We start from the raw sequence: 13,478 nt of genomic DNA on the forward strand, positions 1-13,478 counted from the left end.
GGATCGCACTAGGGGAAAGGAGATGAGATCACAGAGAAGGAGCGAGGAAGGAGAGCTTTACTTGCAGCAGAGGAAAGATTAGATTCAGGGTATAGGATGAGGTTTAGAAAGTACACACACAACACATGCCTCACTCGCCCACGCAAGGGCTGTCATATAGCTCACGCGACCCGGCCTGTGGCCCACTGCTGACTTCGCCCGATGACTTGTCTCTTGTACGGCTAGTCCACCGTGGCACCACCAGTTGGTGCAGGTGTGACAGGCGGACAAGTTACACTGGTGATAATCTTTTCTCTTCAGATTAGAAAAAGGATTGGTGGTTACAGATTTTAAGCTGCAAAGCAGCACGTCCAATTCTAGTCGTGCTTTACATCGAGCCAGATTGCTTGGAGGCTGGGAAGGCGAACAATCCTAAACCTCCAGAGTTTCTAACCACAGTCAGAGGAAGTAAGTTGCTTGAGTCACAGAAGAAGGAAAAGCAATCGCATCAATTTCATCTGATCATGTATAAGATATTCACGCAAGCTCAATCGTATAAATAGGATGTTATGAATATTAGGAGGTACTACCTCTGTACCAAAACAAGGTACGTAGGGAGTACATTTGATATTATTAGGTGCTGGGCTGTTGGCTGTTATTATTATCCAATGATGGTAAGCAGTTACATTGTTGGCGAACAGCGTTGCAATGATGCAGAGTTCCAACCTCAGAGCTCCGGCACATACCTGATATCAAGAAATTGAGATGAGGTTTGCTGACTAGCTCCGTTACAAATATATAAATGCATGGAAGAAGCAAAACCTTTCAAAAACAAATACCGATGAAACAAAAGTTACCACTAACGCCAGATTCTACTTTCACCGAGCGAGTCCACTGTTGAACAGACTGGGAGCCCCCTAAAATGTGGCTACAACCAAGCTTGAAGAATCTGTAGCCTAAAATGGCCAAAGGTCACCCCAAAGCGACTTCCGGGCCTGAAGATGCAAAGCAGGGTTCTTGCTTTGTGTGACCACCACACGCTCGAACGCGCCTTCAGACGCATCCCGTTTGGTGGCACGGCAAACATCCATCTGTACTTGTCTTCCTCTTCGAATGGGGCTGTATATAATCCGGCCCCAGCCTCCTCCAAGATCAGCACGGATGGGTTCCTCTTCCTCCTCCTCTCCACTCTCATGGAATAGACTTAGTTCTTGTGTATCAGAAGCATATGGGACCAAACTGTCCTCGTCGCTGTCAGGAGCTTCTTCATCTTCCCCACTTGGAAATTGATCGTCTAAGAAAAAAGGAAGAACAATAGTAAACATAATTTTCAAAATATTCATATAAGGAAGGATTAGACAAGTGATCAATGATCGATAATCACCATAGTCAATGATAAGATCTTCTGGGCTTCTCTTGGCATGACGTTCTTTAAGAGTATCAAATTTCATTCCATCAAGTGGCCAAGCTTCCCTAGTTCAGAGATAAGGAGGAATTGTTATTAAGTCCAGCATGTACTTGCAGGAGCATATAATGATCTAAACAAGGTGCACATATTAGTAATGATTGCATAAAGCTGGCTTCAGAATCACAAGCACTTACTCTGGTCGCTTGCCCCTTCTTAAAGCAACATAACAGAATTTCTCATCCTCAAAACCACGCAAAGGCACACCTTTTGACCTCTGCATTAAACATTCAAAACAGGATTTTAAAAGCCTAATAATTACAAGGTTTGTTTATTTATTAAAAATGTGTATACAATTTTGCAGATCTTATACAAAAGTTGAAAAAGGAATTACTTCAGTGAGCTCCTCAAAAGTGAAAAGCATAGTGTTCAAAAGCATATTAAGATTTGTTGCAATCCTCTACTGCTAAAAGTACTGGTTTGAGATCAGCACGATTTTGGAGAGCTTGATGCCTATCCTAGATGCATAAACTGCTAATCAATCATGCAACTCATAGTCCTGATAGAATTTTTCAATCCGAGATTAATAGATGATTGTGATATCAATATCTCTTACTGATTTAGATGCTTGGTATGTAAATTTTCGCCACTAACTGACAAGAATGCATCCTATCCCAAAATAAGTGTCTCAACTTTGTACTAACTTTAGTACAAAGTTGAACTAAGGTTGAGACACTTATTTTGGGACGGAGGGAGTAGCATACAACATGAAAGGAAAGTAATAGAACAGGTGAAAAGGAAAATGAACCTTGTAGATACGCTGTGATGACGTCCTCTCCAATCTCTGAACAAAGTGGCAGTATTTATCTGAATTCTCCAACGGACACCGACCATCATGAGGACACTGATATGATAGAACGAAATTAGCTTTACTCGGAAACACACACTAAGACTGGATCATTTGCGGTTTCAACTCACCGGGGCAACCACAAAGGCACCATCTTTCAGCAAATCTTCTTGAAGAACCATACTCTTCATTTTACTTGGAGCAGCACCTGTAGATTTTTCGCTCTTGCGGCACTTCTGGGAGAACAAATATTATGTAATTCAATGCTACACTGTCAGGGAATACGTCAAATATCTGAATACTTAATCATGAACTGAGTACATACTCTCTTTTCCATCCAAAGGATATATGAGCGCATTTGGCTTATAATCTTTGACCCTTGAGGAGTTCCAGGCTCTAACAAAACCTTAAAATGAATCATGTTTATCAGATACAAAAGTAAAATGATATCCCCCATAAGCACGCACAAACATGAGAGAAAAGGGGTCATTATACCAAAACATCTTTTGTTAGGTCCCAAAGTTGCCTCACAATTGTTATACGGTCATTCAATGAAGGAATCTCCCCAAGTGCGTAAGACTACAGATTGAGGAAAAATATTCAGTGCAGGTTCAAACATAAGCAACTAAATATAAACAATTCAATACAGCATGAAACATTACAGAGGAAAGAGGTAAAAACTTACTGATATTACAAGGTCGTGACGTCGCTCATGTTTCTCGATGCTGCGGTTCAACTCTTGGATGCTATCATAGCTGTGGATAAGTGGCAATCCCTTCAAATCTGAAAATATTTGCAGATTAGACAGTGCCGATAAATTTATCAGCAACATTTGTAGACAGTGGCAAGCCCCCCAAATATATATACATTTGCACAGCAAACGGTATAACCCAAAATCTATCAGCAAATTCACAAATGTAAATTAGCAAGGCACTAACAAAGCAATCAGATACTTTCAGTGCTTGCCATTAAAAGCACCACCATGGAATTGGTAAGTGAAGGCCACTAAATAGTAATCCAAGTTACGCAAACAAAAGACAAAACAATGCGATTTACAAAAGTTCAAAATAATTTTGCTGCAATGTGGCTATGGTATTATTTTCCATGATAAAAATCAGTAAATGAAGCTATGGGAGAGAGTCATTGAGCACTGCTTAAGAAGAATGACAAGCGTGACCAAAAATCAGTTTGGTTTCATGCCTGGGAGGTCGACCATGGAAGCCATTTTCTTGGTACGACAACTTATGGAGAGATATAGGGAGCAAAAGAAGGACTTGTATATGGTGTTCATTGACTTGGATAAGGCCTATGATAAGATACCACGGAATGTCATGTGGTGGGCCTTGGAGAAACACAAATTCCCAGCAAAGTACATTACCCTCATCAAGGACATGTACGATAATGTTGTGACAAGTGTTCGAACAAGTGATGTCGACACTGATGACTTCCCGATTAAGATAGGAATGCATCAAGGGTAAGCTTTGAGCCCTTATCTTTTTGCCTTGGTGATGGATGAGGTCACAAGGGATATACAAGGAGATATCCCATGGTGTATGCTCTTTGCGGATGATGTCGTGCTAGTTGACGATAGTCAGACGGGGGTAAATAGGAAGTTATGGAGACAAACCTTGGAATCGAAAGGGTTTAGGCTTAGTAGGACTAAAACCGAGTACATGATGTGCGGTTTCAGTACTACTAGGTGTGAGGAGGAGGTTAGCCTTGATGGGCAGGTGGTACCTCATAAGGACACCTTTCGATATTTGGGGTCAATGTTGCAGGAGAATGGGGGTATTGATGAAGATGTGAACCATCGAATTAAAGCCGGATGGATGAAGTGGCGCCAAGCTTCTGGCATTCTCTGGGACAAGAGAGTGCCACAAAAGCTAAAAGGCAAGTTCTACAGGACGGCTGTTCGACCCGCAATGTTGTATGGCGCTGAGTGTTGGCCGACTAAAAGGCGACATGTTCAACAGTTAGGTGTGGCGGAGATGCGTATGTTGAGATGGATGTGTGGCCACACGAGGAAGGATAGAGTCCGGAATGATGATATACGAGATAGAGTTGGGGTAGCACCAATTGAAGAGAAGCTTGTCCAACATCGTCTGAGACGGTTTGGGCATATTCAGCGCAGCCTCCAGAAGCTCCAGTGCATAGCGGACGACTAAAGCGTGCAGAGAATGTCAAGAGAGGTCGGGGTAGACCGAATTTGACATGGGAGGAGTCCGTTAAGAGAGACCTGAGGGATTGGAGTATCACCAAAGAACTAGCTATGGACAAGGGTGCGTGGAAGCTTGCTATCCATGTGCCAGAGCCATGAGTTGGTCGCGAGATCTTATGGGTTTCACCTCTAGCCTACTCCAACTTGTTTGGGACTAAAGGCTTTGTTGTTGTTGTTGTTGTTGTTGTTGTTGTTGTTGTTTATAAAAATCGTTATACTGAACCAAATTCTGACATGCTAGTAATCAATCACATTACTGAGATATGAATTGTACTACCTCCGTATCAAAATATAAGATGTTTTTGCAGTTCATTGAATTGAACTGCAAAAACGTCTTATATTTTGGTACAGAGGAGTATCATTTAAGCAAGAAAAAGCGTAGCTTACTATCAAGAAGGGTCTGTCCCGCTCTCTGCATTTCTTTGGAGGGCTCGATCAAATTAACCCTCTCTATGGACTTCGGCCACACTGCCCTCATTGCCCTGCATTCTTGTAGCGACATTAGGTTGTGCAAAGTGAAAACTTAATAAAAAAATTGTCAAATAGGTCATACGCACCAAAGTGCTGAGCTTGGCCCCGCTCCAAAGTCCAACACGTTCTTAGGTGCAAAACCTGGAGACCGACGACGAACCTGCAGCAAAGCCACGCTTGAGTCCATGAAAACATCCCAGTGGGCGAACTTAACTCACTGGGGACGGGAACAACAAAAAGGGAGCCTGGTGGTTCTCGGACCTCACGGAGCACGCGGTGGCATGCGGCGTAGATTGCAGGCATGCGGGAGGCGACATACGCGACCGTCTCATCCTCGCGGTACCGAAGGCCGATATCTCCGTAGGAGGACTGAACCTTCCACCGTGCAGTCCGCTGCTCGGCACTCGCAGGCGCATGGGGGTCGTCGAGGAGTGCGCTACGGGTTGACGCCGCAGCCAGCTCGGCACCGGTGCCCTTTGCGCGCTCGAAGGAGGACGAAAGCAGCAGCACCTTTCGGTGCATGTGCGTCTTGTCCTGGTCTGCGCGAGCACGGCGGCAGCCGTGGAAGCGTTAGCGCGGAGCAATTTGTCGAGCAGGTGGTGGGCGGGAGGGAGGGGTGGGAATGGGAGTTACCGCGGAGGTAGCGCTTGATGGCGCGGCGGAGGGAGATGGGGACAAGGTGGATGCCCTGAGACTGCTTGGCCGCCGTTCGGAGGGTCTCCGGAGTCAGCAGCCGCGACGCCGTCTCTGGCAACAGTGCGGCCGCCATGGCTCTCTCTCGCGCGGCGGCGTTCAGAGACTGACCGACTCCTGACGCGAACGACTCAGATCGAGCGGTGTCTAGTTGGTGCATGTATATTTGCAGAAGAAACCCTGGTGCTCTTTTTTTTTTTAGGGAAAACTCTGATGCTCCTGAATGCGTGTTCTACGTATCCAAAACTGTTTTTTTAACACAGTACCGACGCAAGCGCTCATATACATGCGCATACACTCATCCATATAAATGCACACACGCAATTGCACTCATGTTTGGAGTTGGTAGCCTACCAACACCAAAGAGAAGGTCCACGAACTCACTTGTACTACTTGTTAAGATTCATGCACTAGCCAACGCAATCAAAAGTGCGAACTAATGAAAAGGGCTGGTGCAATGTACATATACTGTAACATCCCCTCTTACGTGTGACAGGTAAGACAGGTCAACACGTGCAACCGGAAAAGAGCGACAACACGCGAAACTCACGTATAACTCAAGAGGCCACTACGTGGACACAAAGGGGGCCACCAGCAATTTTTAATAAATTGCGAAAGACAGGACTTAAACCCAAAACCTTAGCTCTGATACCATGTTAAGCTTCATACACTAGCCAATGCAACCAAATGTGTGAACTAATGGAAAGGGCTAGTGCAATCCACATATACTGTAATAGTACTTCAATGGTAACTTTTCCGACGAAGTATGGTGAAATTCATTTTGGCAACATATCAAAGTTTCGATCACATATGAGATCGGCAATCTAGTTCCACTTCAATGTTAGCCATGTAAGAGCATCTCCAGCTGGACTTGGCAAATCCGGGCCCTCAAACGCCCGTGGATGCGTCCGAACACGTCTGCAGACAGTAACCGGACACTTCTCAAATTGCGTCGTCCACATATGTGTTTCTCATATCCGAACCCCTATATTCATACTATGTCATACAACATCGATCAAACTACGTAGATCAGCTCCGGACATAGAAATTGCACAATAGTTCACCAAAAGATCCACCAAAGTCCACACAAACGATGGACAACCTTATACTACATCCAAAACTTGAAATTAAAATCAACTTCACCACTTTCGGGCCGGCCCTTTTCCCCTTCTGGTCGCCGACATAGTTGTACCCGTCGCCGCTGGTGGAGGATCGTCCAATTCATCGGAGGAGGAGCCTGATGGAAATATGCCCTAGAGGCAATAATAAAATGGTTATTATTATATTTCCTTAATCATGATAAAGGTTTATTATTCATGCTAGAATTGTATTGACCGGAAACTTAAATACATGTGAGGATGCATAAACAAATATTGTGTCCCTAGTGAGCCTCTACTAGACTAGCTCGTTAATCAAAGATGATTAAGGTTTCCTAACCATAGACATGAGTTGTCATTTGATAACGAGATCCCATCATTAGGAGAATGATGTGATGGACAAGACCCATCCGTCAGCTTAGCAAATGATCGTTCAGTTTATTGCTACTGCTTTCTTAATGTCAAATACATGTTCCTTCGACCATGAGATTATGCAAATCCTGGATACCGGAGGAATACCTTGTGTGCTATCAAACATCACAACGTAACTGGGTGATCATAAAGATGCTCTACAGGTATCTCCGAAGGTGTCTGTTGAGTTGGCGTGAATCGAGATTGGGATTTGTCACTCCGTATGACGAAGAGGTACCTCTGGGCCCTCTCAGTAATACACATCACAAGAAGCTTGCAAGAAAAGTAACTAAGGAGTTAGTTGCAAGACGATGTATTATGAAACGAGTAAAGAGACTTGCCGGTAACGAGATTGAACTATGTATGGAGATACCGGCGATCGAATCTCGGGCAAGTAACATACCGACAGACAAAGAGAATTATGTATGTTGTCATAAAGGTTCAACCGATAAAAGATCTTTGTGGAATATGTAGGAATCAATATGGGCATCCAGGTCCCACTATTGGTTATTAACCAGAGAAGTGTCTCCATGACTACATAATTACCGAACCCGTAGGGTCGCACGCTTAACGTTCCTTGACGCTAGAGTAGTATTGGGATATTTGATGAGTGGTAACCAAATGTTGTTCGGAGTCAGGATGAGATCCCGGACATCACAAGGAGTCTCGGAATGGTTGAGGGTAAAGATTTATATATGGAAGTCATATTTTGGGTTCCGAAAAAAGGTGCAGTTTTTTTGGCATTGTATCGGGAAGCTTTCAGAAGGTTCCGGAGGATTCTGGAGGGGTCCATAAGTCCACAAGTGGGTGCACCATGACCCAAGGGCTAGCATGGGTTGCGGAGAGGCGCCATGGCCTTATTGGGCTAGGCGCACCAAGTCCTCAAAAGCCCATGTGGCTAGGGAAGGCAAAAAAGGAAGGAGTCCTAGTAGGAATAGGATTGGACTTGGAATCCAAGTCCTCTCCCCCTTAGCTGCGTCCTAGGACTTGGAGGGGTTGTTTCCCACGCCCCTCCACCTATATATAGAGGGGAGGGGCGCCCTAAGAGGGTACACCAAGCCCTTGGAGCCTCTCTCTCTCCCGTTACTCTGTAGTTCCACCGCCTCATCCCGGCGACGCTTAGCGAAGAGCTGTTGGTGCTCCACCATCACCATCACCACAACTCCATCTTGTTGGTTGTGATCCCATCTACTTCTTATCTCCTGCTTGCTGGATCAAGAAGGAGGAGACGTCATTGAGCCACACGTGTGCCAAACTCGAAGGTGTCGTCCGTTCGACACTAGATTGGTTAGATCGTGATCGGATCGCGAAGAGTACGACTACATCAACCGCGTGATAAATGCGTCCGCTTAGTGATCTACAAGGGTATGTAGATACTCTCCCCCTCTCATAGCTATGCATCTCCATGGATAGATCTTGCGTGCGCGTAGAATTTTTTTTTTGTTTTTCATGCAACATTCCCCCAAAGTGGCATCATGAGACAGGTCTATGCATAGATGATATGCACGAGTAGAACACAAAGGAGTTGTGGGCGGTGATGTTCATACTGCTTACCACAAACGTCTTATTTTGATTCGGCGGCATTGCGGGATGAAGCATCCCGGACCAACCTTGCATGTCCACGCACAGGAGACCGGTTCCACCGACTGACATGCAACTTGTTTTGCATACATGTGGTTGGCAGGTGTCTGTTTCTCCTACTTTAGTTGAATCGAATTTGGCTACGACAGATCCTTGAAGAAGGTTAAAACATCAAACTTGATAAATCACTCATGTGGTTTTTGCGTAGGTAAGAACTGTTCTTGCTAGAAGCCCATAGCAGCCACGTAAAACTTGCAACAAGAAAGTAGAGGATGTCTAACTTGTTTTTGCAGGGCATATTGTGATGTGATATGGTCAAGACGTGATGTGATATACGTTGTTGTATGAGATGATCATGTTTCGTAATATCGACAACCGGTGGGAGCCTTAGGGTTGTCTCTTAATTACTGTATGAAATGCAAGCGACATGTAATTGCTTTATTTTATCGTTATGCTTAGCAATCGTTATAGAAGCAATAGTTGGCAAGACGACCCCGACGCAATGATGGAGATCAAGGTGTCGAGCCGGTGACAATGGAGATCATGACGATGCTTTGTAGATGGAGATCAAAAGCACAAGATGATGACGGCCATATCATGTCACATATTTTGATTGCATGTGATGTTTATCCTTTATGCATCTTATTTTGCTTAGAACGATGGTAGCATTATAAGATGATCCCTTCACTAAATGTCAAGATAAAAGTGTTCTCCCCGAGTATGCACCGTTGCTAAAGTTCGTCATTTTGAAGCACATCGTGATGATTGGGTGTGATAGACTCTACGTTCACATACAATGGGTGTAAGCTAGTTTTACACAAGCAGAATACTTGGGTTAAACTTGACGAGCCTAGCATGTACACACATGGTCTCAGAACACTGAAGACCAAAAGGTCAAACATGAGTCATATAGTAGATATGATCAACATAGAGATGTTCACCATTGATGACTAGCCCATCTCACGTGATGATCGGACATGGGTTAGTTGATTTGGATCATGTATCACTTAGATAACTTGAGGGATGTTAATTTAAGTGGAAGTTCATTAGTAATTTGATTAATTAAACTTAATTTATCATGAACTTAGTCTTAATAGTCTTTGCATATCTATGTTGTAGATCAATAGCTCACGATGTAGCTCCCCTATTTTTGATATGTTCCTAGAGAAAACTAAATTGAAAGATGATGGTAGCAATAATGCGGACTGGGACCGTGATCTGAGGATTATCCTCATTGCTGCACAGAAGAATTATGTCCTTGATGCACCGCTAGGTGACAGACCTATTGCAGGAGTTGATGCAAATGTTATGAACATTTGGCAAGCTCAATACGATGACTACTTGATAGTTTTGTGTGCCATGCTATACCGCTTAGAATCGGGGCTCCAAAGACGTTTGAACGCCATGTGTCGTGGATTTGTCATAGCATATGCCCTAGTGTGAGGACTTGTCGCGAGGCCAACGTAACTAGGTAGTAGCTTGAGAGGGGTTGATCGGAATCGAGAGACACAAGGCGGGTCAACACACAAGACAAGGGTTTAGACAGCTTCGGGCCCCGGGAAACATCATCCGGTAATAGCCCTACATGATGTTTGTGGCTAGCTCTCATTATGCTCATGAGGGAGTTACTGTATAAGCCGGTTCCCTTTTTGTTGTATCTAGCCTTACAGATTATTTTTCCTCTCCTCTTGGGGTGCCCTGCCCCTCCTTATATAAGTTGAAGGGGCAGGTTACATGTGGAGTCCTACCAGGATTAGGACTAGTCCATCTTCTAATATAAGCCGGATACAAGTCCGGGTATTGATTCCTTGTAAGGGAAATATTCCTCACACCTTTCCTCTTAAGCCGGCCCACCATCACATGAGCCGTCCTTCTGGGCCTTGTCGTCCGTCTGACCCGCCCGCTGGGTCACCACTGAGTCACAATGTCCAAGCGGGTTACCCGTAAACCGCCAGGTCCGAGCAGGTCGCCAGTGAGTCGCCAAGCTCCAGCCGGGTGATACATCCAGCTGGCTACACCGCGGGGTATACCCCCGACATTAGCCCCCAGTTTAGCTTGGATTTATCGATGGTAAACTTATGTTGTAAAACAAACACAAGAACAAATTTGGCAGGTTGTGCTCCGGTTTAAAAGTTTTTCTGAGCTGGCACCTGATCATCCTTAAGTCCTTGTCATTTTCTCCTGGATGTGTGTTCATGATCTTATAGCAAATCTCCTTTAGTAGATGTGTTCAAACATTGCCAATGCAAAAAATCCGGGCACTTCTTCTGAAAAATCCGGGTCAATAGGCCAGCTTCATAATCAATTTGCTGACATTGGTTTCTTGTAGAGAAATATTATAAGAAATAATCCATTTGAGTCGGTTTCCAAAGCTCCGGTTTAATAAACATATTGGACTCAAGATTCATCTGGTGATCCGCCCGTTTAAGGATGTATAATTGCCAAAACTGCCAGTTTGTAAATATTGATAGCATCGGATCATAATTGTTGCTAACACCAAGCTTGAAAGTGTACCTCCCTTATATGCATATTACCTGTAGCCCCCAAGTCTTAAGAAGGGAGCGTAGTAACAACTTAAGACTTGCTTCAATATAAATGTTGCAACCTTGAAGAAATCCAGGTTGTTCATCTCAATCACTAGTCAAAACTGAATATTCCACATATGTAGCCCCCAAGTACCGGGTTGTCAAGCTTGCAGCAATCTGGGACTTGTAATTGCCTTATGCTCATAAAAACTTCGGGTCATTATGCAATAATGAGCATGGACTTTGTAGATATGATCATGTAGACTTGAACAACAACGTGTAGCCCCCAAGGGCCGGCTCAGCAAGACAATGCTGAGTTGGGACTTTATATATACTTCACTGAAAATAACATCATATGATGTGGCCTCCATTGTAGGGTTTGAACCCACGACCACAAGGTTAAGAGCCTTGTGCTCTACCAGCTGAGCAATGGACCCTTCAATATAATGGATTAAGGCTTGTGTACTTTGAATTTTTGACAGGAGAAATTGGTAGCCCTCAAGGGCCGGCTCATTACGATGTGATGAGTCGGGTCTTCAATAAGGCAAGCAAAAAATGACTTTGCATTAGCCCCCAAGTGCCATGGTGCATGCTGGCAGTGACATGGGACTTGCGTATTTGATGTAATCTCAACTTGAATACATAGCCCCCAAGTGTCGGGTCGTAAGCCTGCAGCGACTCGGGACTATTCCTTCCATTGCAGAATAAATCATATCCATTGATAAAGAAATAATAGCCATTGCGCTGAAGCGATTTTGAAAACCTCAATCATAATACTGTATTATTGATAACCATAATAAAAATCCAGCCATGTTGGCTATTCAAGATTTGAATAATATAATCCGGTATGAAAACCTCAATCATTCAATATCATAATGAGAATCCAGCCAGGTTTGGCTATTAAAGATTTGAATACTCTATATGTTGACAAGTAAATCCGGAGTTTAAATACCCGGTTGCTCTTGGCCGTTGGCGACTTAATACGCATCCATTGTAATCCAGGGATTTTTGTAATCCGACGGCTTATAGCCTTTGTGAAAATCAATAATTGATAACCATTTTGAAACACCAATTTATTTTTTGATGATGGGCTTGAACTTAATCATTTATACAAGTCATAGCTCTGCAAATCCTGCACAGAGTTTAAACAACATGCCCTGTCGACTTAACATCGAAAGCCAGGGTGGGTGACAACCCAAACATAATATAGTCTTATGCAATTATGGAAAAGACTAGCATTAAGGCCATTCAAGCCTAAACATACTGACAACTTAAAGTTAAAAGCCAAGGTGGGTTATCAAACCTCACATATTCATATAGCCAGGAAAATATATCTGTAGGATTGATTTATACTACTAGCTTACATTGCCATACCCAGTGAAGGTAACAATCCAATGATTTATAAGCGCATAATTCCAATGGTGCAATCCAAATATACTGGCGACTTAACGTCCAAAACCAGGACGGGTTATCAAACCTCGCATATTCATCCAACAATATACCTGGAAGATTGGCTCAAATTGCCGGCTTACATCGCCACATCCAGTGAGGGTGTCCATCCCAAAGATTTATAAGTGCATAATTCCAATGGCGCAATCCAAATATATACTAGCGACTTAACGTCCAAAGCTAGGGCAGATTACCAAACCCAAAATATTCATACCATTATTGAAAGACATACCTGTAGATTAATACCATGGTAATGCCCTGATAATTATAATCCGGAACCAGTATCAATCTGGAGTCATGAAATATCATCATTTTGGTTGCTCAAGGCAAAATATCCTGGTGACTTAAAGTCTACTATCAGGGTGGGTTATCAAACCCAAAGATGCTCAGTGATGAGTCATATAATCAAGGCTACATGGCCTGTGAAATCATTTCATATTGCCGGCTTACCACACCATATGCAGTAAGGGTAACAGCCCAAAGACTTAGAGCACAGAACTCCAAGCGCGTAATCAACACACACTGGCGACTTATCGTCCAAAGCCAGGTCGGGTTATCAACACTCTGGTTATACTCAAATATGAGTCATAAGAATCAAGGCTACATAGCCTGCATTAATTTTAAACCATATATCAATATGGTATATAAAGATAAGAAACCAAAACAAAGTTCAAAAACAAATAACAAATAAATCAAGGCTTTCATAGGCGGCCGGGCCTCAATCATCAAGTGCTTTTCATGGGCTTTGCATAGCCACTGAATTAATCCTTTATTCAAACCTGTAAGCCGGGCCTCACATGAC

General features: G+C 43.6%; 1 protein-coding gene across 2 annotated transcripts; it reads right to left on the reverse strand.

Moving 5' to 3' along the window:
* Window positions 1–473: 473 nt before the first annotated feature.
* LOC123124196 (probable S-adenosyl-L-methionine-dependent RNA methyltransferase RSM22, mitochondrial) lies at window positions 474–5,754 on the reverse strand. 2 transcript variants are annotated; one of them, XR_006461016.1, is made up of 13 exons: window positions 5,554–5,754; window positions 5,182–5,459; window positions 5,007–5,080; window positions 4,837–4,931; window positions 2,917–3,014; window positions 2,727–2,810; window positions 2,557–2,637; window positions 2,363–2,467; window positions 2,193–2,288; window positions 1,582–1,661; window positions 1,364–1,452; window positions 837–1,273; window positions 474–725 (listed from the first exon to the last, which is right to left on the reverse strand). XR_006461016.1 is itself a non-coding variant. In XM_044544860.1 (12 exons), the coding sequence occupies exons 1-12, from the start codon at window positions 5,687–5,689 to the stop codon at window positions 936–938; spliced, it is 1,554 nt and encodes a 517-aa protein (XP_044400795.1). In that variant the 5' UTR covers window positions 5,690–5,754; the 3' UTR covers window positions 474–935. The 2 variants fall into 2 exon arrangements, 1 of the variants encoding a protein (XP_044400795.1); XM_044544860.1 differs by having other exon boundaries at window positions 474–1,273.
* Between the last annotated feature and the right edge of the window lie 7,724 nt (window positions 5,755–13,478).

Source organism: Triticum aestivum, chromosome 1B, assembly GCF_018294505.1.
Source record: "Triticum aestivum cultivar Chinese Spring chromosome 1B, IWGSC CS RefSeq v2.1, whole genome shotgun sequence".
Lineage (NCBI taxonomy): Eukaryota > Viridiplantae > Streptophyta > Magnoliopsida > Poales > Poaceae > Triticum > Triticum aestivum.

What these genes read in the sequence shown, in the direction of transcription:
- LOC123124196 (XM_044544860.1), bottom strand. Translation starts at nt 5,689, where the DNA reads ATGGCGGCCGCACTGTTGCCAGAGACGGCGTCGCGGCTGCTGACTCCG. An exon ending in GGGACAGACCCTTCTTGATA is followed by an intron (nt 3,015 to 4,836) that starts GTAAGCTACGCT and finishes AAATATTTTCAG; the next exon opens with ATTTGAAGGGATTGCCACTT. An exon ending in ACCTAACAAAAGATGTTTTG is followed by an intron (nt 2,638 to 2,726) that starts GTATAATGACCC and finishes ATTCATTTTAAG; the next exon opens with GTTTTGTTAGAGCCTGGAAC.